Source organism: Colias philodice, chromosome 26, assembly GCF_061535455.1.
Source record: "Colias philodice isolate Cphi_HAF_F1 chromosome 26, ilColPhil1 Martin Lab GWU primary, whole genome shotgun sequence".
Lineage (NCBI taxonomy): Eukaryota > Metazoa > Arthropoda > Insecta > Lepidoptera > Pieridae > Colias > Colias philodice.
In genome coordinates this window covers 6,374,685-6,399,704 of record NC_143111.1, presented here as the reverse complement: position 1 = coordinate 6,399,704, position 25,020 = coordinate 6,374,685, and the positions used below count along the sequence as shown (strand labels likewise).

The following is a 25,020-nucleotide window of genomic DNA, read 5'->3' as shown; positions in this document are numbered from 1 at the left end:
TGCCTTACAATTTATTTTCCTTTTATGCGACTCATATTTTAAATGGTACACTTGTATGGAGCACTATGAAATAATATTGAAGGACATTTCTACAGTTTTGTTAATATTGAATTATTTGTTAGAAATTCTATGTAGGAACTAGGAAGTGACTTATTCTATTAAAATGACATCTATTTCCCATTATAACAAACATATTTATAAGAAGAGAATTTAAAAGATCTTTATAGAATTATCTTTGTTAAAATTAAAATGTTTCTAATTACGGATAATTATAGTTGTTACTCCAATTAATACTTGTACAGATAATATTATTAACCATTCTAATGACGCTAAAGCTGTGTTCAGTTTAATTCTTAATTATCTGTGCACATAATACTTTGTTTTGTATCTAAACATCAAAGATAAATCCTCAGAAAAGTAACCAAAAACATTCGCGCGAACCCAGTTTATCTGATAAACGGATTATTTTCGAATTCGCGAACTAAACGAATCTCATTACTAGGGAAGGAGTTCAGTGGTACAATGTGCGCGAATCTGATCTTAAATGCAAACCGCGAGCCAAAGAATCTCATTAGCAAGACGACTCCGCTACCTAGGCGGGAGTGTTATTCTGGGAGATGAGTTTATGATGCTAGGAATTTTAGTAATACATAGTACTAGTATAGTATTATATTGTAATTGTACGACAGAATTGGTGGATAAATACTTTAATAAAGAAGCGTATTGTAGATTTGTAGCATCTATTATATGCAACCTTAGTTTGCTACGTTAAGAAAATGTCTTGATGAATGACGATAACTTCTACGAGCTGCTACAATTGCGATGGGTTTGAATGTTTTTAGTTTATATGATGATCTGTGTAGGTAAACATGTGTATGAAACTGTATTAGTAGTTTACACTTAAGTTATATAATATATACTTATCTACATTTAAACGTAATAAAATAAAATGTAATAAAAAGTTTTCCGACTTGCAATATATAAAAAAATGAGTCAATCGTTAAAACCCGCGCATTGTTACAATTTACATTACATTACAAAAACACTAAACTAATGCTCTAAAGTCTAAACCAAACAATTCCCAAGTTCCCAAAGTCAACAAAACATCCAAAAAATCTCGTTAATTCCCAGAATAAGTCCTCCAAGGGTACAGTGAAGACATCGCGTTTGCATTCGCAGCAGCTCGCTCATTGGAAAATCACCGTCGTCCACTGAATACTGAAGCAGCGTCGTATTAATTCTGAAACATTCCCTCGCACTGCATACGAAAATGTTTTTTATTTACACGGCATTGGAATGACTTTTTCTTCAATTCCATTTTGAGATTGTGTACGTGGTTGACTTTCGCTTTCAGTTACTAATCTCCCTTATAACTCATTGAAACTCGTAAAATTAAACTTAGATGCTTTTAAATACGTCGTTAATTAGTCTGTTTGAAATCTCTCAGTATTTATTCTTGTTTAGCATTGTTTATTCATTTTAACTATATTTTATATTTAAAATTTACAAATTAAGTATATTACAGAACAAGATTTTATATCAGCGTTTCCTAATATTTATAAAGCAAATATAAAAACCCACATTTACAATTCATTACAAAACAATTCCCCAAAAAAACGCGTAGCAATAAACGCCCGGTCCCTCGTTATCCACATCACAATCGCGACAAAAATACAATTTGAAAAGCGCCCATCAAAATGATTTCTGTAACAACGGCAATCGTCCATTCAAAAAACTTGTACAATTTTGTACGGGACCGTCCGTCCGGGACCCACATCATGTGCACAATGCCATGTGCGACGCCATTTTGAAAAAAATGTCAGTTTCCCGTGACAAATGAAATCAAATTTTCTCGCGCCATTTATTAGGTACATAATTTTGTATGGTTAATAAAAAGTTAACTTATGTGTAAAATACCAAACGATTCAATTCCTTACAGTAATTTAAAACATTAACATCGTTAATATAAAATAAACAAAATGTATGTTTATGAGAACGAATAGTACCTATGTTAGTAACAACGAATTCATGTAAGTGAATGCTAACTAATTCAATCCAGTCTATAATTTTAAAAACATACGCTGAACCTAAATTATCGATTTTAACAAAAAATATACATTCAAATGATAAATCAATGACCGATAAATATATTTATCGTACGGAGAATACACGTGTGGGTTTCCTGTCGTCATGATACAGTTGACCAAGATATATAAATAATTGAATTTGTAGCAGAAATAACGACACAGGATTTGACGTAGTAACTAATTGTGTTTCTCCGAGAATCTGGAACATTATACATGTTTGTAAATACAAGCTTACGTGTAGCTTGCCATCTTAGCGCCATTATCTTATCAGACTTATAAGTGTACTCGTTCCTAATTACGACCGTATTGAATCACTCATTCTATTTGAAAGTAAAAAATAAGATAAAATGTGAAGATGAATTTACTTAGAAATCAAAGGTATTTTAAAATCATTTCGCATCTAATTCTACTCACGGCCTTCGCATACATAATAACAAAACAAACATCACGCAAATTACCAAAAATTAATGAAATAACTCGTTTTGTACCCGATATGAAACACATATTAATTTGGACTGATATTCAAGATTTGGAAAGCAATGGACAATCATATTTTATCAAACGAAAATGCAATTACTTCAACTGCTATTTAACGAAAAACAAAAGCCTCTTTGGTGATTTGAGATATTTTGATTTAATACTTTTTAATTTGCAAGATGTGAGCCAGAACACACAAGTGTTGCCATATATCAGAAGTAATAATCAAAAATATGTTTTTGTGGCAAATAGTTCCGCACATAATTACCCTGTTTGTGATTCGATCTATGATAACTTTTTTAACTGGACGTGGACATATAAGTGAGTTTTACTTATATTTATTTTTATCAATATTAGAATAGATGTTTCAGAGTAGCTGCTAATTCAGTTTTTAAGAAGAGTAGGTAGACTGAGTTGGTTTATTAATTTAGCATTTAATCACTCCATTTTCATACCACTACCACGCATGTAGGTTTAAGAACATATCAGGTACCTATTCTTAAATTCTATAAAATAAATGATAAATTTATATACCATAATACACAATATCCATGTCAGCTACGCGTAGCGATCGAAACAAAATATTATACAGTCAGTACAGTATAACATAAAGTGCACAGTTACTGTACCTATTACGTAATACGTATCCATATAGCTTTACATCTTATATAGTGCAATGTATGCTATCTATAATCTTATATATAAAAATGAATCGCAAAATGTGTTGGTAAGAGCATAACTTGAGAACGGCTGAACCGATTTCGATAATTCTTTTTTTATTATATTCCTTGAAGTACGAGGATGGTTTTTATGTAGAGAAAACGTAAATATGTACCACGGGCGAAGCCGGGGCGGACCGCTAGTTATCTATACAAATATTATAAAGCTGAAGAGTTTGTTTGTTTAATATCTAAGGCTCGCGCTAATCTCAGGAACTACTGGTCCGATTTGAAAAAATATTTCGGTGTTAGATAGCCCATTTATCGAGGAAGGTTGTAGAATATAATATATCATCACCCTAAAACCAACAGGAGCTGAGCGATGCGGGTGAAACCGCGGGGCACAGCTAGTATAAAATATAGAGCTATAAAGATACAAAATTGTTGGAACAAAAATATATTTCCAGATACGACTCAACGATACCGTACAAATTCATAACAGTTCACAATTTGCAATACGAAGAACTGGGCAGCCATTTTCACTGGAACACCAACATGAAACCCATCGATGCGAAACTAAAATCCCAATTACAGACAAAATCTAAAGCCGCTGTCATATTCCTTGACGAGTGCCACAGTAGGAGCAAACGGGAAATATTAGTGAAAGAACTGCAGAAGGAATTAAGCAGATTTAATTTTACAGTTGACGTGTTTGGAGCGTGTAGTGTCAAACAATGTAAGAGAAAAACTATGCACGGATGCTTCTGGAGAGTCAAGAAGACGTACTATTTCTATCTAGCTCTTGAGGATTCTTTATCGCCGGATTATATCACGGATATAGTGCTTTATGCGTATAATAATAACGCTGTGCCGATTGTGTATGGTGGAGCTAATTATGTCAGGTATTAAATAATAATTTTCCCATAAATGTTAGTTCTATAAACTCATCTGTTTTCCTTTAATTTTATCAATTAAATATATTTCTAGATACCTACCACCCGGCTCCTACATCGATACCTACAAAAAAACTTCCTCTCAAATTGCGGAAGCCATGTACAACGTAATAAGAAATAGGGAGCTATACTACGACTTCTTCAGGTGGAAGAACCACTACATCATCAGCAAATCCTCAGGGTTGGATGGGTGTGCGCTTTGTGAGCTGATGAACAACCCAGCACGGTTGATCCAGCAGTATTCGTATAGCAGCTTCAGAAAATGGTGGAATCCGAAATATCAAGCGCATTGTGCGGTTTCTAGCAAATTGGTTTTGTAGTTTATCAAATAGTTTGTAGACGAAATAAGTTATTAATATACAGTATCTAGGTAAAACTATATGTAAAAATCGTGATGTAAAAGTGTAAACAAAATAACATTAATTGATTTACTTCAAGTTAGTATCTTTTTAAATCTAAAATAGTACGAATCATAGTTAAAATAACATAATACTGTATAACTAAAATAAAATCGTACGGTTAAACAGAAATGTATGTGGTTAAATTTAGAACCTGTGTTCTATTCAAACGTTATAAATAAATACGCATGCATGTTAAATTTATACTACTAATTTAACACTTAATAGTTTTATTTACACCCACCCTAAAAATAAACTTTGCCCTTATTTTTTTCTGTCTTCGTCCTTATTAATTATGATTTCTTAAGTACTTATTTTAATGAAAATAACCATTATGTTCCTTTATAAGACTGTTTGCATTAAAATCTCTACATTTTCAATTAAATGCATGCATTTAAGATATTTTATGTAAGTACTGAGTACATTTAATTGATTCACATAAGCTATAAAAAACAGTTGCAGTCAACTATATTATTACAATTATCGTATAAAAAGCAAAACAAAAAGAATAAATTAAGCGAGCGAACAAGCGGCCGGATCACATCCATTCCACAAACATGGATTAAAACTTTAAATTATTTTAACAGATTAAAATGTATGTTAAAACATCGCATTCATTGGATATCGTCCACACCCCGGGACCCGTGTTAATTTAACTTTAAATCCTGTTTTATGTAATTATTACGCTCACATGTATTAAATAAATCTACTAGGAAGAAAGTATTTCGAGGTTCCAGAATTGATTAATTACCTAAGTTCTACTTCTTCATTACAAGCCGGCTAAAACTTTTTATTTCTATCAATGTATAAAAATATTGATGAGAATAGTAATTTATTGAAAGCGTTACTATTTTTCTACGCTTAAAACAAGACATTCATGATCTTTGGAGTTTGGCTAGAACATTATCTTTTAAGTATATATTGAGAAGTTGGTAGGTACCACTCGTATTTTACGGAAAATAAAACCTACAACATACCTAATATAATTGTGATAATCGTAGCATCCACAGTTCGGAAATATCAAGCTTATACAAAAGTTGAGAACTAAAGGCGTCGATACACTTAACTATTTAGCGGTAAGTCGGTAAGTCAGTAAGTCGAAGTCGGTTCAACTATCGGAAAGCCGTTGAAACTATTCGCAATCGTAATCCCACTCCATTTTTAATAAGCCCTCAGAGTTGAGAGGCTTTTAAATTGTACTAACGGATGTAGGTACTTGCAACGAACTATTAAGTTTTACTCTTGATAGATGAAAAGAGGTTATTAAGGGGGCGCATAAAGCAAAATAACCAATCTTCTATTAGATGATACGTGTAATATGCAAGACTAAATCTAAAAAATAAAATATATATCAAACTAGATGATATGTTCAACGATTCTGTTTAATCAAAAACATAAAATATTAAAATTTACTCGATAAAAAAAAATCACCAAGTTAGCTCTAATTTTCACACTTTTACGTTTTCTACTTGACATGGTAATACTTATTATGATTTTTTTTTCATAAACAATTATATTAAAACATTTGCAAGATATTTGTCAGAGCATTTTGTGTAATTACTTTTAGTTTTGGTTTTATCTGCGATAAACCACTTTTATCGTGACAAAATCAAACGTTTATCTCGAGAAAAAAAGAGCGCCAAAAGTGGTTTATCGCAGATATTATCGCAGGTATTAGGTACTTGTAAATGAACGCTGTTCGTACGTTTCTAACTTTCTATTTTAACAAAGAGTACTCAGAACTCAACATTTTTCTTTTTTATTGGTTTCCAGAATAGAACTCTGAATTAGTAATCTGTGGTAATTGCCTCTGTCACGATCTCTCGAAATAACGTATCCCTGGTGAAGTACAATACTTTATAGTCCATTCGATTTAAGTTGTAAACCTAGGTACTACTTTATTTATTCTATTCGATTTAAGTTCTTATAATATGATATTTAAACGATGAAATTGTATGGAATATAATATACGCTTTACATTTTTACCTTAAACTTTTGCTACTTTGTTTCTGTATTGTTAGCTCAAACGATACTGCCAAAGAACTGAAAAGTCCGCCAACTTATTTTCCCATATTCTTTAAACAAAATGTTTTTTTTTAATAAAATGCTAAGGAAATTTCAGTTAAGTATAACATTTTCGAATTCCAAATACGAAAATGTTTTCAAACGGTAGAATGTTAATTTAAAACTATGAAGCGCGGTTGGTTCTTGGGAAAATGTTTAATGGGGGCGGCTGTTTACCTAAGACGCAGTTTCGTAAAGTTAAGAGTTGAGACAGAAAATTACCCTGCGCGATTCGCGGAGAATATTAACAGTTTTCTAAACTTTGAAAGAATTATTTCATAATGTTACCATTGCGAGTTAATTTAAGTTGCTTGGTCGTGTTTTTGAAGCAATTTGAATTTCGAATTGGTTTATATTTCTTTGTTTTTACGTTGCAGATGGTTTTGTTGAATTGCAATAAATATTTAATTTCATGTCGATTTCATTCCTTTTAAGAGTACCCTACCTATTATGTTATTTTTAAATATTATTATGATATAACTAGCTTTCCACCCGCGGCTTCGCCCGCGTTTTCAAAGAAAAACTCGCATAGTTCCCGTTCCCGTGGGATTTCCGGGATAAAACCTATCCTATGTGTTATTCTGATGTATAAGCTATATTGTGATAAAGTTTCATTCAAATCCATTCAGTAGTTTTTACGTGAAAGAGTAACAAACATCCATATATCCATACAAACTTTCGATAAAGTAGGTAAAGAACTTGAATGATTTCAAGGTCATGAATAATTTTGTGTCCAATGTCTTGGAAATTGATGTGTTTCGTCCCACAAAACTATGCTAATAGCGAAATCGACGAAAAAATGCATAGGTAGGTTTCATAGTTTTTACTACATTATACACACTAATCTTATACAGGAAAAACCTTGTTATAATTATTCATTATGAAAATTTTATACTTACCCAACTAAAAAGAAAATGTAATAAATCAAATGAAAAAATATAAAAACAAAATGCAATACAAAAGTATAGGCGCCGGCGAGATTCGAACTCACGATCTCCTGTTTACTAGACAGGCGCTTTAACCAACTAAGCCACGGTGCCGATGCGTGCCCGTACGAAAATGCATTAGATAATCAAACATAGATTATATTTCGACACTGTGATATAAAAAAGTTCAATTTTATAAAAAAAAAATGTATCGACATAATAATATATTACTACTATAATAGGTGAAAAAAAGCATACCTAGGCATATTCTGTGTATCAAAAACTATCAGTCAAATAAATTTCATTTGGTTATCAAAAGTATGAAAATCGATAAAAGTTAGCCATGACCACTTTTCGATAGGCAAGCATATTTGTTTGTAAAAAATATTTAATAAAAAATACGTCTCATCTGGTTATCAGATCGGTGAAGGACGATAAAATTGCTAAAATTATAATTCTAGTAAGATCGGATGGCAAGCAGCATCAATTAATTAGCTTTATCAAGCACTTGAAATGCTAATTATACGTACGGGATGTAACAAAAACAATACTCACGAACAGACTAAGACATCCAATTTCCATATTATCAATATCTGTATAATTTTATGGCTACAACCGGAGCCTCATTAGCTACGACTTCCGAGAACCACTGAAGGTTCATGTATGTAATTTGGTCTTAATTAATATTATGTTATAAGATGTCATAATATTTTAGGGTAAACTTTAAAAAAAAACAATATTTAGTAGATATGGTCTACCCAGCGAAGCTCCCTGAATAGGTACCTACTACAGGATATTTTTCATAAATAAGGAACAGTAATTTATAAGGAATTCGCATTTTAAGCGATATCACATTATATTCAATCCTTTATTTATCAAGATTACCGATGAAAAAAATACCAATACGATCACAGAATTCAAATATAAAACGATAAAACTTACGAAGTAGGTAGTTCACCCCAATACAGAACGGCAGTGAGAAAATAAATTATCTCTGCAAAGGAGGCGACTGTAAATATTTTCAGTTCAAAATGGAATACGTACCAAGTAATCCACTCCGACGGCACTCAGTTTACGTACGTAAATTAGTTGCTAGTTCTGTCTGTGAAAAAGTTAGATTGCCTTCTTGACTCCGGCTAGCCAATTTCTTTAAACGATTCTTTGAAACGGGAGTTATGATAAATATGACTGGTAATCATCTTTGTAGGTATGAGAAATGAAAATTGTAATAATCAGCTAACTATTGTCTTTGTGAAATTTATTGTTTTTATATTTTTTTATCATTTGAATTATGCATATTGTTAAACTAAGTTAAATTCTGGTCTATAATATTTTCTTAGGTGATTTTAATGAGGAAAGAACTTGATCATGAAAATCTGTTTCCGTCTTCTTGACGGAGAAATATATTTTCGTTTATGTAAGGCACGCCGCACGACCGCACGAGGGTAGTTATAAATGTTCAGATTACGCTTGTCAATTATTGTCATTTGAATTTGTAGGTACCGCTATATCTTTCTATAAAATACCACTATAGATAAAATTAAAAATTATGAAATTTATTCCACAACTAATATCTTAAGGTTTGCGAAATTCCTTTCATTACTACTACATTACTATTTACTACCTTCTCTTCTTTTTCTCTTTGTTAACGTCTCCACTCAATAGAGGGACTACGCAGATATTCGGCGTAGAGAATTATTACCTAATTGGACAAGTAAATCCCGATTAGCGGTGCATAAAGTGTGCCTACAATCTAATATCTATCTTTAAACATTCGTCATTGCTTAAAATCTTAAAATAGATGACACATTTTCATCTATGACTTAGTTTTTTGCGTTCATTTTTAGACAATAGACAGCTGTTATGACTTTTGACAGATGCATAAAATTGACAAGTAAACGAAAACAACGAGAAAAACTAGAAAAATCGTAAATAAAAATACAATAGCCTTGAAATACTTTTTATTGTCTCTACAGCGATAGTGTAGCGACTTTATTTTTTTATCACAATACCAATCGTGTATTAGGTTATGTATTCTTATGACTCAAGGTGATTAAGTTGCAAGATGATATGAGATTTTGAAGTCGTGAGTTCATGTAACGTACCTTATATGGGTTGAAAGGGTTTATATTTTGTTCCTGGTTCAACTTACGGTCAGTTAAGACAAAGATTTCAAGATGAGCGATCGAGAGAAAGCTAGTGGTTCGAGTTCCCAAGACGGAGAGAAAAATGACCAAAATATGCGAATTCCTTCACGGCCTATACCCACTGGACCAAGGTAATGTCATACTTTAGTAATTACATATTATTAATAAATGCAACGGTTTTTCTTTGTTCATAATAATATATGTAACAAAGACTTGTGTTGAATCTAATCACACAATAAGATTAGTTAACCAAGTAATAATAATTTTCCCTTTTATTATTACAGTTCAATATTTATTTAATTGGGTATCGTTTAATATCTTATAATGCCTGTTCGTAGATATTTTATAAAATTTATTATAAATTTTTTCTCCTTGAAAGGATCAAATTAGAAATATGAATTATGGTATCCCTATTTAAATTTCATCAAACTCAAAACCTTGAATAAACAAACACAATAATTTTCAGATAAAAACTATAATTTTACAAAATTGTACAAAAGTATAATTTTATTTACAGCTACTTTGCAAGTGAACCCCTCCAATTTCGAGTCCGAGGCTCAACAATAACTGGTGCTTCTCCTCCTAAGTTCGTCACTTTGGAGGACATTATGAAAGCTGCCCACGGCATGCAAAACATGGCACTCGCTCATGAGATAGCTGTGGACCAAGACTTCAAGCTGGAACCTTTTGAACCTCCGGATAATAGGTAATTTATTTAATATTTGCGTAAAAATAAAAGAAAAGTTTTCTGAAATAGTTCTACCATAGTATAAACTACATAGTATAAGTAACTAATTTTTTTTACATATTTCACAAATAATATTGCAATAAAGAAATAGCATAAGCATATCTATAGTGTAAATAGTTAACCAAGGTATTTTAGATTAGTCATAGTCCTATGTAATAAGCAGTATCAACTTTAGTAATATTCTATCATAAAAATATGAAACTATTACATTCCTGGACATCAAATAATGAACAGACATGATTTATAGTTCTTACAGAAACTTTATTTTGTCAAATATAGCTACCAGAAGTTGGTGAAGGAAACGATGCACAGAGCATATTTTGATATACTCCGAGAGCAGCTTAACGCAGATCCACCAGAATACAAGCAAGCTCTTATACTACTTGAAGATGTTAAACAGGTATTTATTTCTTCACTCCTTTGTTACTAAACAAAGAATTTAAATGTTAACATTTAATAAAATTTAAATTTTACTACATTCTTAGTTCTTACAGGGACAAAACAGTGACAGGGAAAAAAAAAGTCTTTATCTATCTGAAGGAAAGCTGCATATTGTTTTACACTGATAATTTTTAACAAAGGAATATTTACATACTCAAAGTCACCACTTAGGATTTTATTATTATGACAAAAAAAAGGTTCCTCTCCTTAAATGGAATGTTGTTGACTCTTATGACCTCTATTTTACTCCGATTCAATAAATTAACTAAACGATTTCTTTTATTTTAGATTTTAAAGCCATTTAACATAATGCAATCGCAGCACTAGAATAATAATAAAAAAATATATACAAGAGGTCCACCCAAGCTTTACCAATAAATAGCATTTGTGCACATATCTAGTGGTAAAAGATTTTAAATCGGTCCAGTAGATCCTGAGATTAGCCTGTTTAAACAAACATACTCTTCAGCTTTCTATTATTAAGTATAGTTTGCAAGCCACCTTTTTACAATACTTTTTATCAACCTTTTTGAACACAAAATGTTTGGTCAGGCAGAGAAATAAACTTTCGCGTTTTTAATATTAGTAGGATTCGAATCACTTAATTTTACTATGTTTTATTTTCAGGGTCTATTCGCAATACTGTTGCCAAGACACACGCGCATCAAGGAAATGATTGAAGAAGTGTTAGACGGTGACTTCATCAAGCAGCAAGCGGAGAATAACAGCCTCGACTTCCAGAAGTATGCGACTTTCGTGATAGATCTGATGGCCAAACTCGCGGCACCAGCGAGGGATGAGATGATACAGAATATAACACAGTTGACTGATACAGTGAGAAATATTTATATTTATATGGAATAGTTATTAAAGAATAGTCGGGAAAAAAACATACCGGCCGAATTGATAACCTCCTCCTTTTTTTGAAGTCGGTTAAAAATCGATTTGATATATTTAGTTTTAAAGCATACAAATGCGTTATAAATTATATTTTTTATAGAACGGAAAAAATTATATCACGAGGCGGGATTAAAACTGAATGGTGAAAGAGTAAAGGACGCGTGTTCGAATCCCGCCTCAGGATCAAATTATTTTAATTCTATTCGTATAAAAATTATCAAAAGTTGATTTGCTTAATTTATGACATATTGTTTTAAAAAGCATTTGATTAAAATGCATAGCTAATTATTATTAAATCAAAGTTTTGAACTTTGTTCAATCCTACTTATTGTAAAATATTTATTATAAAAAATGGCACACAACGATTTTGTATACATTTTTATTGAGAGTATAATTTCAAGGTCGCGCCATGTCAATGCCGTCACGTCATGGGGTAAGGCGACGATTTTGGTATCTTTAAATCTTGCCAAATAAGTTTCACTTCTGACACATGTGCTCGCCACACACGTTCTTTTTTAGATTTAAACAGCTGACTTATAATAAAAGTATGTAATTTCAGGTTGATATCTTCCGTGCAATACTAGAAACTTTAGAAGTATTGAAGCTAGACTTAGCCAACACACTTATAGCGATGATTCGACCTCATGTACAAAAGGAGAGTGTACAATATGAAAGGAATAAGTTTGACGAAATGCTTAAAGTTTCGGAGGGTAAGTAATTTTTTTTAATATTTAAATAAATAAATAAATCTCTATTCAAAAATTTAAAATGATATCAATAATATTATAATTCGAGAAACTAATGCCTGTTAGTTAAAAACTGTGTTACAGGTTAATATCTATGGAATAAATACAAATAAAAAAAATATATAGACTTTTTTATTGACATCTTTTCATTGTTATGAAAAATGTAAACATTTTATTATATTATTACATTCACAGATTTTTTTAAATAAGATACAGCCACTAAAGAATAAAAAATGTTGTGTGGTTTTATGAAACCACGGTAAAAGTGAAACTGTTCGAACGGTTCCGAACACTGCTTTGTGTAGCGCATGTCGCGTGACGGTCGGCTGCCGAGTAGTAGCACCTACTCGGCAGCCGCGATACACGCGACATGCGCTACACAGACCAAACAGTTTGAGACGATGTAATAAAAGTTTCACTTTAAAAAAAATGCAAAAAGTATAAATATGTATTTACAATTTCAGATGGTCTACAGCACACGAAAGAATGGATACAACGGCACATTGATAAAACGGGGCTGAGCTTACCTGTCAGTGATCAGAACATCATCAGAAACGTTACAGCTCAAACCTTGGCTAAGGCGTATTTGGAACTACTCGAGTGGGACGAGTCTAAGGATTATCCTGAGGTATTATTGCGACATTCATAAATAAGTTATTGATATATTTTGCACTTTGAATGTTGTTGAATGTATCAAAAATTAATATAATAACCAGTTTTTTATCGACTTTGTTCATTATTTTTGACTATGACATAGTTTTAATCGGCAATTATGCCTACGCATATTTAAAATATTCCTTCTCTGCGTCTGTCTCGATTTTCATTCGGTTTTCACCGATGGGTAGTGTGGTTACAGGAGAAAATTTTAGTACTAATTTAAAAGCAAGCAAAAAAAGCTTATTAAATTTGATTTATGAAAGAATCTTGCGAAAATTGAATTGAAATTACTGAAAAGAAATCCAAAACCAAACAGTTAAATTTACTTCCGATTCTAGAATGGTTATAAAAAAATTTACAATGGATAGAAATTTCGATCATGAAACCGTATTCGAACCCGCGTCATTTGCCGGAGCGAGTTTGGTACTCGTGATTTATATTGATAAATTTCTCATTTATAAAGTACATACTAGGTTTCCGCCCGCGGCTTCACCCGCGCAATCAAAGAAAAACCCGCATAGTTCCCGTTCCTGTGGGATTTCCGGGATTGCGTCATTTTCCCGGGATAAAAAGTAGCCTATGTCCTTTCTCGGGTATCAAAATATCTCTATACCAAATTTCATGCAAATTGGTTCAGTAGTTATAACGTGATTGAGTAACAGACAGACAGGCAGAGTTACTTTCGCAATTATAATATTAGTATGGATTTTCATTTAATAGCTATAAAACTAAATATAGAAAAATTAATCTCATATATTAAACTTTCAGACCCTCTCGCTGGACAAGCCACGATTCGTAGAACTGGGCTTGCAAGTATACCGCCTGATTTGCGTCGCCTCACTGCTATTAGTCAGCCCGTCGTGCGGCAACGATCCGAACGCGCAATACAAACAACAACTCAAAGACAAGATAGATATCATCATGGATAATGCGTCTAATGATGTGTGAGTTTTTGACGTGACAACGTCTTATAATTCGATAGAGCTGGCTGCACGCACGAAAAAACATGACTCATGCGGCGTTACCTCGCTCTGAGGCGTTCCGTAAGGCTTGAAGTGCAAGCGTGAGCGCGGAACGAGCGACAAAAAAGCACAATCTGCCTTAAGACGTTGTCACGTTCAACTATCGTCAGTAAACCGACTTTACAGACAACCAATTTTTTTTAGTACGCTTTTTAGCATAATAGACTCGTTTTTGACCCATTTTAATCAAACAGATAATTTAAAGTTTGTGCATTTGTCAAGGATCAGTGACAATACAATAATTTTATAAGCATGTTTTTTAGATTCTCTTTCGATACTACTTTTCTAGAAACATTTTCGCATATTTATTTCACACATTCATATGATATTAAATAATAATAATATAATATGTAATATTATTAGATATTGGGTATTGCATACAGATTGGTTTTAAACAATAGACCAATTTAAAAGTTAAAATATTATTTTTTATTTGTTTGTTATTATAGCGAGCTAAAAGCAGTGTTGCCATCAGTCGCGGAAGAAGTTATACTAATGACGGAGCAACTATTGGACACTATGGGCCAAGATCCTCTTACGTCAGAGACTAAAGAGTTGATTCGCACTCAAATTATATCTCTGGGAGATCCGGAGCATAGAGTTAGGCAGATTGTTCGTGAGTATTCATTTATTTTGCAACTTTATAGTATATTCATAAGAGCTATTACGCACTGTCGAACAGTCGCTGGCGACTCAGTCGCCGGCGACTGTGACTTACTATAGTTTAAATAGGGGCTTGCGCACTTAGTCGTCAGTCGTCCAGGAGTAAATCACAGTCGCCGGCGACTGAGTCGCCGGCGACTGGTCGACAGTGCGTAATAGCTCTTAAATTCATTATTAATTTCAATTACATTAGATGTTATTACATACCTTTGACTAATAATATAGTTTTTATTTGTTTCATTTTACACGAAAATAATATTATTTTTATAAATTTGACTTTAACAGATTTTAAACGCGGTTTATTCATAGTCACAAGGAGACGAAGGTCAAGTTAATAATATGTATAACGAATAAATCGCGTCATAATCCGTTGCAGTCTTTAATTTCTAATGATATATTTGTTTCTTTTCAGGTCAACGGGTTTTAGAGTTCCTAAAAGTAATTCTAGTCTGTGCGGGTGGGTCTAGACAGATTCCAGTTGGTCTTTCTGCATTCACTAAAGAACTAACTAATGTCTCAGGGACTTTGCTACGATATGTAATGCATAATAAAGCTGTGTTCACTAATCATTATTTGGAAATTATCGCTGCAGAACTGTGTAAGAATTAAGCAAATATGCCTGCGAAAAGGCCCTTTTTTATTAACTAGCAATGTATTTTTAATGTATTACCTATTTAAATATTTGGTTACTGTTGTAACCACTAACAACTAAACATGTTTTTACTTTTTAGTAAAGAATTTAATAGACTTTGAATTTCTACATGCAATGTTATAGCGCTCCAATAGATTCAAATATTTACAATCATAGTATTTAGTTTATAACTAGCAATATATAATGTGATTCAAAAATGAAATTAAATAAAGAACTCAGAAGTTTAGGAAACGAAACGTAAAATATTACGACAAATTTTAGCAAAAAGAATACTTTTATAGCCCTGAAATTTTTTATACCTTTTATACACCTAATAATAAGATATTAACGTTAACAATCAAATAGATAATTGGAAATATAGCCGCCTAGAAAATATCTACTTATAACTAGAACATGTTAATTCTAGAACCTGTTCATGAACATTTAATTTCATTATAGATACAATACCTAAAGAAATTATTAAAAGAAACACACACACAAACACGTTTGAATGTATTCTTTACTGTTGTTGATTTTCATAACGAAAAATCTTTTTTACATAAGTCCTACTTTAACTTTTTTTTAAGTTGTATGAACTATGAAGACTATATTTCAACAGTGAATCAAGTCACTGTTTATGCATTCCATACAAATTGTATTGGCTTTAAATAAATAATAAATAAATAATAGGCATGACGACAGTATCCATAAATGTTAGAATTAGTGTTTTTAAGGGAATATGTATAATATATAAATTAAAAATAGTAACTTAGAAATATTAAAAACATTAAGATTAATGAGATTATCAATAAAATAAAACATTGAAATTCTGCAGTCGGCCATTTTGACTAAAACACGCGTGACGTCACGTCTACGTAAACAACTCACAACAACTTCGCAGCAGGTGTATTTTGTTGTTATGAATATGCTGAGAATACGCATTTTTATTTATTTTCTATTTTTTCACGTATGCTTTATCGACTCAGAACAGAAATATAATTGCGAATTCACGAATATGTGGTTCGGGTTTCTCTGCGTCAAATTTATACAATCATTTCATATTATTTTCTCACTTTAAACAATTACTAACACTTTTTTTGGGTATTATTTTTATGTAGATTCACATTGCAATACTGCACACCACTTATAAACTCTGAAATTAGATTCTATAACACTTTATAATTAAATATTTGTTTAATTTTACTTCGCTATGCATACAGATAATTACGTATTTACGTAAGAGTGACGTCACGCCTACGCCATGATACCTGTGAGCTGTTTTAGCACAGATAATAAATATTTTTTGAAAAATGGCTTTTATCTTCGTTAAATTTAAGTATATTAGCGAAATATAGGGTTTTTCTTGTTTAATAAACGTATACACACATTATGGAAGAGGTTTTGAAAATCTTTCGTCATGCCTATTGGTGACAGTTTTTTTTAATAAAATGACTTCTTACATTTGGTATTCATACTGGATTTCAGAACATAATAATAATATTATAATATTATGTTATTTTTTCCGCATTTATTTGGGACTGTATGTCCCATTATTATTTTCTAATGATCTAATCAACTAAATCCATACTTCTATGAGTTGACTCTTTTAAATTATATAAATTATTAATCAAATGCTAAACATAATAAATAAAAGCTATTTACAAGTTTGTTTATTACAATAGCCGAAGTGATGATGATCAAAACTGGAGGCACAATGTTTATACTCTTTTTATAATCAAAATTACGTAACGTATTTTTATCCTCATTTATTTTTAACACTTGCAATCGTTGGGAACAAGGATTAAATGTATTATTTTAGCTAAAATATAACACTGATAAATGAAATGCACTAATAAAATATCGCTAAGTATCATAATTTTGGTTTTTATTTATTTATTTATCCCATGTGTTCGATGTGATGATTATATATTATTTATAAGAGAAACACCATATTATTATATAGTTTTAATTTAATGGTTCAACTAGATGTTCATCGTAAGTCTTATGTGCGAAATAATTTATGTTGAAATGGTACGGGAGCCAGGAACAGATTTTATGACCAAGTTCCTCTCAAGCGGTAATTAGTAAAATGCATCAAAGTATAGTATTATGAAGCTTCGTGAACGTCAGCTGGAGCTCGGTTGGGGGGAAGAGCGGTTGTAGCCTCCCGTATCAGCTGACGGTTTTTCCACCAAGATACAGCCAGCTGACCTATATATTTATCCACAGTTACATATAAGCTATCATCAGGTAAATTTTTGTTTGAGAGGAAATCACGGAAAATAAATTTTTCTTTAAATTTAACTTTCATGTTCGAGACACCAGCTGACGTATAATACACCATGTTGTAACCAGCTGATTATTTTTTTTCGTTGAGATATTGGGTTAGCTACAATTTGACAAATTTTTAGCTGAGAGGAAATGAATGAATGAATGTATTTTTTTTCCTACGTGCGTGGGAGGCTACAACCGCTCACCGCCCCAACCGAGCGCCAGCTGACGTTCACGAGGCTTTATAATACTATACTCTGAGGCGTCTGACGAATTATCTCTTGAGAGGAAATAATTAACCAAATTTGCACCTGGCTCCCGTACTAAAAGTCCTATCACGCACTTTAATTAATGTGTTTTCTCATAGATTAAAGGGATTTAAAAATAAAACACAATTGATGCCATCAATATGTTTATTACTAGGTAAAATATATATAAATTATGAAATTCAATCCGAGCCACTGTGTCGTGATGACGCACTCGATGCTGAACCACTTCGAGATCCCTGAAAATGAATTAAAATACATTTTAATAATTGAAATGAGGTTAGACGGAAGTAAGACCAAGTTTTAATGACATTTTTTGCTATAGTTGTAAGCCGTATTGCGTGCGCGTTTCTCTGTCTCTCTAATAGAAAACAAGAATTATGATAGTCTCAGGTAAGGTATGTTTTTTATACTCAAGGGTGTGCGCTATGGATGCCTGCTTTGTGCAATGTGCATATCGATACATCGCATAGCTCGAGATGTGCATCTTACTCGCGTATATATAGCGTAGCATCATTGAGATATACATATGGAGACGACACCGCCTACATCACTTATGTTCCGCTCAACATAAGCCATATGGCTTAACTGCACGCTCATTTTTTATTTTTTTTTAAAGTGAAACGCATCAAATATGCCTTCGTGTGTGTTACGATATTGCACAAATAATACGGAAAAGTGACTAACATAACTTTTCATCGGTAAGTACCTAACTAGATAATAATTTTTAAAACTTAGTTAGAGCAAAAAAATGGCGCACTGATTTTGTTTGTGGTGTCTCCTCCATACGTAGTAATATTATCTCAATGCGTAGCATATGTGGAAAGCGTCACATAGTTTCATAGCATGGCTATTACATGATCGTAGAATAGCATAGTACATCCCTGGTGAAGCACCCTAAATGTGGTACATCAACAAAAACTCACATTTTTTTTTTATAGTGGAGAATGCATTTAGGCATACCCAGGGCACTCGGAGAAAGAGCCCTGGGTTATGTCGGACTCACCCTGCTGAGTGGTCCTACCGACTAAACTCCACTGTGTTCCGCCGTGCCGCTTTATTGACGGGGCCGCGGGTATTCGGTTGAACCGCGTCCGCATACAAAAACTCACATGTCTAGAAGCACTCGCCGATCGGCTTCTAGAACGTTCCGAAGCGCTCGAACGTTTCCTTGAGCTCGCACGTGAGGAGCGTTTCGAACTTCCTTTGGAAGACGCGCGTGATGACGCGCGGGAACTTGCTTTCGATGACGCTTTTGAACCCTGCAGTGTAAAAAAGTTAAACTTAAATAACGATGACACCCGTAAAATCATAAATTAGCAGTGAAACATGTGCCAATCTATAAGATGAAATAAAAATATATCGTTAATTTCCTTCCTGCTTTGATCAAATAAAATAAAGAGCGTGTGTGCCGAGCACACGTGTCAGAAGTAAAACTTCCTGATTCAAACATACCAAAATCGTCGCCTTACTCAATGAGTTGACGGTATTGCCATAACGCGACCTTGAAATTTTACTCTCAACCTACCTAAAGAAATTTCATTTAAAAAAATAGCTCATTTGTATTTGTATTTTTCATAATTAACAGTTGAAAGTTGAAATAGTTATATTTGAATGACTTCAACTTATATATATCTTTTAAACTAAAAATCATTCAACAAATTCATGTTATTTTAAAATTAAAATATTTAAATTTAAATGTACATAAACATAGGATTACGTTACCTTATCACTAGCCTTAGAGCTGGCCCTAGACCCCTTCCCGCTGCGCGACGAACGCGAAGACGCGCGGGACGAACGCGAACCGGAGCGGGACCGGGATGCCGCCGACCTATAATTCAAATTCAAATTATATTTATTTGCCAGAATGAATAAATATAGGTGTTGTTATTACAATATTATAGCACTAATAAATTCTTATCATTAGTGGGCGTCCATAAATTACGTGACGTATTTTTGTTTTGCTGATGATGACGAAGAAAATACAATCCACAAATAAAATTAATATATATATTCTGTATGAGTATATATACTCATACAGAATTTCCAAATCATGCATTTTTTTTGTGTGGTGTCTTGATGTTTGCCAGAAGGGCTGCTACATTTTATCGCGAACGCGTGGATGAAAGGTGCGCCCTGGTATTAAACTTGAATGGAACTTATAAACTAATGTACAATCCAAACATAAATAAAAAAAACTTAATCCAATTTAAATCACTATAACCTATTTAATATTTTTAAGAAATAACATACCTCGCAGATCCAGACTGTGCAGAGCCAGATCTGGATTTACGCGAGCCAGACGCGGACCTCGACCGACTTCTAGATTTGGACTTTGACTTGGACCTGGACCTAGACTTGGACCTGGACCTCGACTTGGACCTAGACCTAGACTTGGACCTCTCGCGAGACCCTGACCGCGATCTATTCGATTTCTCCGATCCTTGCGGTGATTTGGAACCGGATTTAGATCGAGAGCGTGATCTGAAAATATGTAAACATTATGGTAACATAATTATATACAAAGCAACATTGCCATTAAAAAAAATTAATTGATTTGAAAATCATTATTTATAACAATTTTATTGAATTAAACATTATGAGGTGAGATCATAAAGTTCTGTTATGACAAATATGCAAATTCATGAATTAACAGTCAATTGTGCAGCAATCAATTTTAAAGTGAAACTTTTATTACATCATCTCAAATTGTTTGGTCTGTGTAGCGCATGTCGCGTGTATCGCGGCTGCCGAGTAGGTGCTACTACTCGGCAGCCGACCGTCACGCGACATGCGCTACACAAAGCAGTGTTCGGAACCGTTCGAACAGTTTCACTTTTACCGTGGTTTCATAAAACCATACAACATTTTTTTGTATATTACCTCTCTTTTTCCCCATTCTGTTCTTGTTTCTCCTCTTCTTCATCCTCATCCTCCTCTTCTTCTTCTTCGTCTTCCTCCTGCAAGTGAGAAAAATTATAAATAATAAAACGAGCCAAGCACACGTGTCAGAAGTGAAACTTCTTTGGCAAGATCCAAAGATAGGTAATACATTTGGTAATATTCAAAGATACCAAAATCAACGCCTTGCTCCATGACGTGACGGTATTGCCATTACTCAAATTTTAAAATTTTCGTGCTGAAAGAGTTTCACTTCAAAATACTCTCTTACATAAAGAACACATGAACGAAGTGTCTTTGCCTTAATAGAGACATTAAGGAAAGTGAATGGACACGTTCTTACTTCTTAGATATACTACAACTAGCAAATTAAGTTACATTTACCGGCCTCTATCCGAAAGAGCAAGAGGGACAGTATATCATAAAACCAACTACATATTCTATAATTCTTGTATTTCAAATGTTGCTAGCTCCTGTACTATTAGCATATAGTATAAGGCTAGATCGTAATTTTCAATAATGGTACCCTTGTTAGGTTCATTATTTAGGCAAAAAAAAAATTGGTTGTTTGTAAAGTAGGTTTACGATCGAGATGTTTACGTGATAACGTCTTATTGGTGGCAGCGCTCGAGATGAGACGGGAGATCGGTCCGTCTCTCTCTCGTTATACCTGCGATCGCGCTCGTGAGGTTTTGGTGTGACACAAGTTTCTGAACATGTCACCCGACTAAAACGATTTTAAAAACGTTATCACGGCAAAAACAACTTCATAATAATATATTACCTGTGCGGGCTCCAACTGTTTCTCCCTAAGCCTGAGCATGCGATGCTCCGCTGCGCTGAGCGGTCGGTGAGTGACCACTAGTCTCGTGAGCGCCTGCGCAGCCGCACCTGCTCTGGCGCGTCGTTTGGACAGACGCACACGTGTCTCCAACTCGTTGTAGTATATGCAGTGATTGCGGACCACCTGTTTATTGATTAAGTTTTCTCTCCATGATAGTTCAAGGAATATTATATTATAAAAAAAAGACTCTGGTTGCACTCCGGGAGTGCCGGCAGAAGTGAAAACTTGATTATTAACGTTGAGCATGTTTGATATTTTGGAATGGTATCCGTCTTACGCTTTTTCGATCAGGTCCTGTCCTGACGCGATCGAGTTTAAGATTTTATACCCATTACAGAAAAAGTGCTCAACGCCGCTAAAGAAGTTTTCACTTCAAAAATAATTAACGAATTCAATGACTAAAATAATTTGAACACACAGTTTAAGTTCTCAACATATTTTTAGTATTTAGGAAAAGTTTATAAAAATTAAATGTATAGAGTATAAGATTAATGTTATGTTAACTTATTGGCATAGATTTGACTAACAAAAATCAATTGTTATGAAAATATGTATAAGAAATGTGTTTCAATTTAAAACACTAAAATAGGAAAATCAAATTAATTCTCACCAGGAAGTAATTCTCTTCATAACCCTTAGAGGCTTTACTTTTAACGTTCCAATTGTATTCCCTAGCCATCTTATATTCATATGTATCACCGTCCATGTACGGTATGCCTTCAGTGATATCGCGTCGCCGTTTCTGTATTGTGTCCTCAGTGGGAAGACAATATGCCACAAACTGCTCTCCACTTTCGTCCATCACACCTCTGGAATTTAATTATTATTGGTTAAGCCGAAAGTGGAACAATTCTGAGTAGGTAACCACAGCAGCAATCAATTAATAGGTTAAATTTACCTAGCAGAAAATTTAATAAAAGTAGGAGTACCGTAAACTTGCTAAATATCTTTTTAAAACACATTTTCCATGCACTAATAATATTTTTTTCTCATATTTAGGCTTAATAGGAATTGAGATCTTAAAGACTTTAAATCTGTACATCCTAATTGAAAAAAAAATGGCTATTCAACCTCTTTCCAATCACAATTATTACAAAACCAACAACAACATTTGTTATTTTCTTTTCCTTTTAATAAAAGTGTTATCCAAATTACAAAATAAATAAAAAAAATCTCACCGAATCATAGCCTGCGACATAGCTTCAATCTGTCCAGCAATATTCTTATCAGCCGGCGCTGGGTCTGAATCGAATATGACCTGCGCACAAGGATACTTCCACATGTCAAAGTCGGGGAATATAGACATCACCTCCACTGGAGTAACACCAGGTTTGCTGTAGTGCTTCTCGATAGGTTTCTTGTTGTCCTCAAACGTCTTTTCAATAGCTTTGATCTGACTCTCTCTATCCATGTATAGTGTTTCTTCGCTGAATATTTTCTTAACATTGTAACCGACCTTGGCCTCCACCTGGAAATAATAATGATAATGTTAATATTATTGGTCCTCACACACAATAATTTTCAAACTTTCAAAACACCAAATATAATAAATGTTATGGGTAATTGGCTAAAACAACAATCCTATTGATGTGAATAAAAGTTTGTAATTATATTAGCATATTCATTACCTTTTCCATAGATTGAGGCTGAAATCTTGTCTGTTCTGTAGAGATATACTCAGAACGTCGCAGCCACGACACATTCTTAGCATGATGCCGAGACCGTTTGGAATCCTGTGGTGTAAGCACATCGTCTTCCAGAAGCTTCTCGTCCGCCGGGTCTAGTATCGCATTTCCATCCCCTTGATATATATCGCGATTAATCAAGTCTATGTGGACACCCAAATCGTGCTCCGTCAGTACTTCATAACGATAATTCTTCTCTAATGACGTAGGATTGTATTGAATAAATCGTGTCGAAGGAAATGGATACGTAATAAATTTTAGATCGAAAGGGATATCAGGAAGCGTATTACAATACTTTATGCGAGTTACGAGTTCCGACCTATAATAATAATCAACTATTAGTTATTGCAACAATAATTGTAAACATTTTAGAAATAAACATAGAATGAACTAACCTTCTTTCACCTGTGCGCTGAGGTCGCTTTTCCCTTTCAGGCTCATTAGTTTGAACCGTTGGTGGCATCTTAAAAATCTTGATCTAGTAACAGTTCTAGTAGTATCATAAAATAGAAGAATATTTCATTTTGTCATTCTATATAACATTTTAAAAACACAACGCTACAAAGTCACCATCGACCAGACAAGTACAAACAGAAACACAGAAACAGTTTCAGTGATTTGACAACGAACTATGATTGACATAGCATAAATAATACTACAGATAATGTATAAAATTTTTAAAATCGATGTACTCCTGGCGCGTAACGACACGCCACGACAGTCGACACGTAAATTTATTTATTGCTACCTAAAGCGTCTTATTTACGGTCCATCTTGACGTACGTCCCACCAAGGTCATACACGATGCACGACGCAAAACTACAGTGAATAGCGTTGACGTACGTCAATAAAAGTTATAAACAGACGTTCGAACTGGTGCGACCGGACCACCGTACTCGTGCGGTGCGATCGACTCGCCACACGACCGCACCGCACCTAGGGTTGCCAGTATTTGATTTAAGGGTTAACAGCATCAAAAATACGAGTTTTAGTTATTTTTTACGGGAGACAATTAAAACAGCAATGTTAAATAGAGAAAATTTATTTTTGGCATTTATATTTGCTGTTGGAAGAAACAGCTTTTAATAGCTCTTCATTTTCTAAAGCGAATGTATAAAAATCTTTGCACGATAATTTAAAATTACATTTAATTAATTTGCAGCTTCGCCTTTACAGTTTCAATATGAATATTCAATCGGTTTCGGCTATCCGTCCAGGCATTGCCGCACAAAGAAAATATTCTTTGTTTAAAAATTACGATTAAATTTACGATTTTTAAAAAAACATTTATAATATGTATTGGAATTTTCGCGGCCGACTAAGATAAATAAATTCGTATAAAAAAATAGATACACTGGATAATTTATTATGTTGCTAATATATGAAATGATTAAAGGCGCAAATTATCCCTTTTTGAAATTTTCGATATTGTCGGCGAAAGTATTGTAATTTTTACTGATTTTCGTTTTTATTTTTTTATATTATATGCAGGCGTTAGTAGAAGCTCTGTTTAGTACCAAAAGAAACCTTGAAC

General features: G+C 33.2%; 3 protein-coding genes and 1 non-coding gene across 6 annotated transcripts; 2 read left to right on the top strand and 2 right to left on the bottom strand.

The window, feature by feature from the left end:
* Window positions 1–2,442: 2,442 nt before the first annotated feature.
* Window positions 2,443–4,496, top strand: LOC149476961 (lewis-type alpha-(1,3)-fucosyltransferase-like). The gene is made up of 3 exons (XM_089711289.1): window positions 2,443–2,885; window positions 3,691–4,125; window positions 4,211–4,496. The coding sequence occupies exons 1-3, from the start codon at window positions 2,443–2,445 to the stop codon at window positions 4,494–4,496; spliced, it is 1,164 nt and encodes a 387-aa protein (XP_089567415.1).
* Window positions 4,497–7,604: 3,108 nt separating this feature from the next.
* TRNAT-AGU (transfer RNA threonine (anticodon AGU)) lies at window positions 7,605–7,678 on the bottom strand. Its single transcript has one exon. It is a non-coding gene; the product is annotated as a tRNA-Thr (tRNA).
* Window positions 7,679–9,415: 1,737 nt separating this feature from the next.
* On the top strand, window positions 9,416–16,223 carry LOC149476959 (T-complex protein 11-like protein 1). Of its 2 annotated transcripts, XR_016317773.1 has the most exons (10): window positions 9,416–9,842; window positions 10,229–10,417; window positions 10,739–10,859; window positions 11,528–11,734; window positions 12,360–12,510; window positions 13,011–13,174; window positions 13,972–14,147; window positions 14,675–14,841; window positions 15,301–15,951; window positions 15,994–16,223. XR_016317773.1 is itself a non-coding variant. In XM_089711508.1 (9 exons), the coding sequence occupies exons 1-9, from the start codon at window positions 9,742–9,744 to the stop codon at window positions 15,495–15,497; spliced, it is 1,473 nt and encodes a 490-aa protein (XP_089567634.1). In that variant the 5' UTR covers window positions 9,416–9,741; the 3' UTR covers window positions 15,498–16,223. The 2 variants fall into 2 exon arrangements, 1 of the variants encoding a protein (XP_089567634.1); XM_089711508.1 differs by having other exon boundaries at window positions 15,301–16,223.
* A 1,962-nt stretch (window positions 16,224–18,185) lies between these two features.
* Window positions 18,186–24,076, bottom strand: atms (RNA polymerase II-associated factor 1-like protein antimeros). 2 transcript variants are annotated; one of them, XM_089711505.1, is made up of 10 exons: window positions 23,882–24,076; window positions 23,430–23,805; window positions 22,980–23,269; window positions 22,412–22,610; window positions 21,742–21,924; window positions 20,940–21,016; window positions 20,310–20,540; window positions 19,782–19,887; window positions 19,169–19,318; window positions 18,186–18,295 (listed from the first exon to the last, which is right to left on the bottom strand). In XM_089711505.1, the coding sequence occupies exons 1-10, from the start codon at window positions 23,947–23,949 to the stop codon at window positions 18,239–18,241; spliced, it is 1,737 nt and encodes a 578-aa protein (XP_089567631.1). In that variant the 5' UTR covers window positions 23,950–24,076; the 3' UTR covers window positions 18,186–18,238. The 2 variants fall into 2 exon arrangements, with proteins under 2 accessions (XP_089567631.1, XP_089567632.1); XM_089711506.1 differs by having other exon boundaries at window positions 20,940–21,013.
* Between the last annotated feature and the right edge of the window lie 944 nt (window positions 24,077–25,020).

What these genes read in the sequence shown, in the direction of transcription:
- LOC149476961 (XM_089711289.1), top strand. Translation starts at nt 2,443, where the DNA reads ATGAATTTACTTAGAAATCAAAGGTATTTTAAAATCATTTCGCATCTA. An exon ending in AACTGGACGTGGACATATAA is followed by an intron (nt 2,886 to 3,690) that starts GTGAGTTTTACT and finishes ATATATTTCCAG; the next exon opens with ATACGACTCAACGATACCGT. An exon ending in GGTGGAGCTAATTATGTCAG is followed by an intron (nt 4,126 to 4,210) that starts GTATTAAATAAT and finishes ATATATTTCTAG; the next exon opens with ATACCTACCACCCGGCTCCT.
- LOC149476959 (XM_089711508.1), top strand. Translation starts at nt 9,742, where the DNA reads ATGAGCGATCGAGAGAAAGCTAGTGGTTCGAGTTCCCAAGACGGAGAG. An exon ending in CCTATACCCACTGGACCAAG is followed by an intron (nt 9,843 to 10,228) that starts GTAATGTCATAC and finishes TTTTATTTACAG; the next exon opens with CTACTTTGCAAGTGAACCCC. An exon ending in TAGAGTTAGGCAGATTGTTC is followed by an intron (nt 14,842 to 15,300) that starts GTGAGTATTCAT and finishes GTTTCTTTTCAG; the next exon opens with GTCAACGGGTTTTAGAGTTC.
- atms (XM_089711505.1), bottom strand. Translation starts at nt 23,949, where the DNA reads ATGCCACCAACGGTTCAAACTAATGAGCCTGAAAGGGAAAAGCGACCT. An exon ending in GCACAGTCTGGATCTGCGAG is followed by an intron (nt 19,888 to 20,309) that starts GTATGTTATTTC and finishes TTTGAATTATAG; the next exon opens with GTCGGCGGCATCCCGGTCCC. An exon ending in CGGCGAGTGCTTCTAGACAT is followed by an intron (nt 18,296 to 19,168) that starts GTGAGTTTTTGT and finishes ATTCATTTTCAG; the next exon opens with GGATCTCGAAGTGGTTCAGC.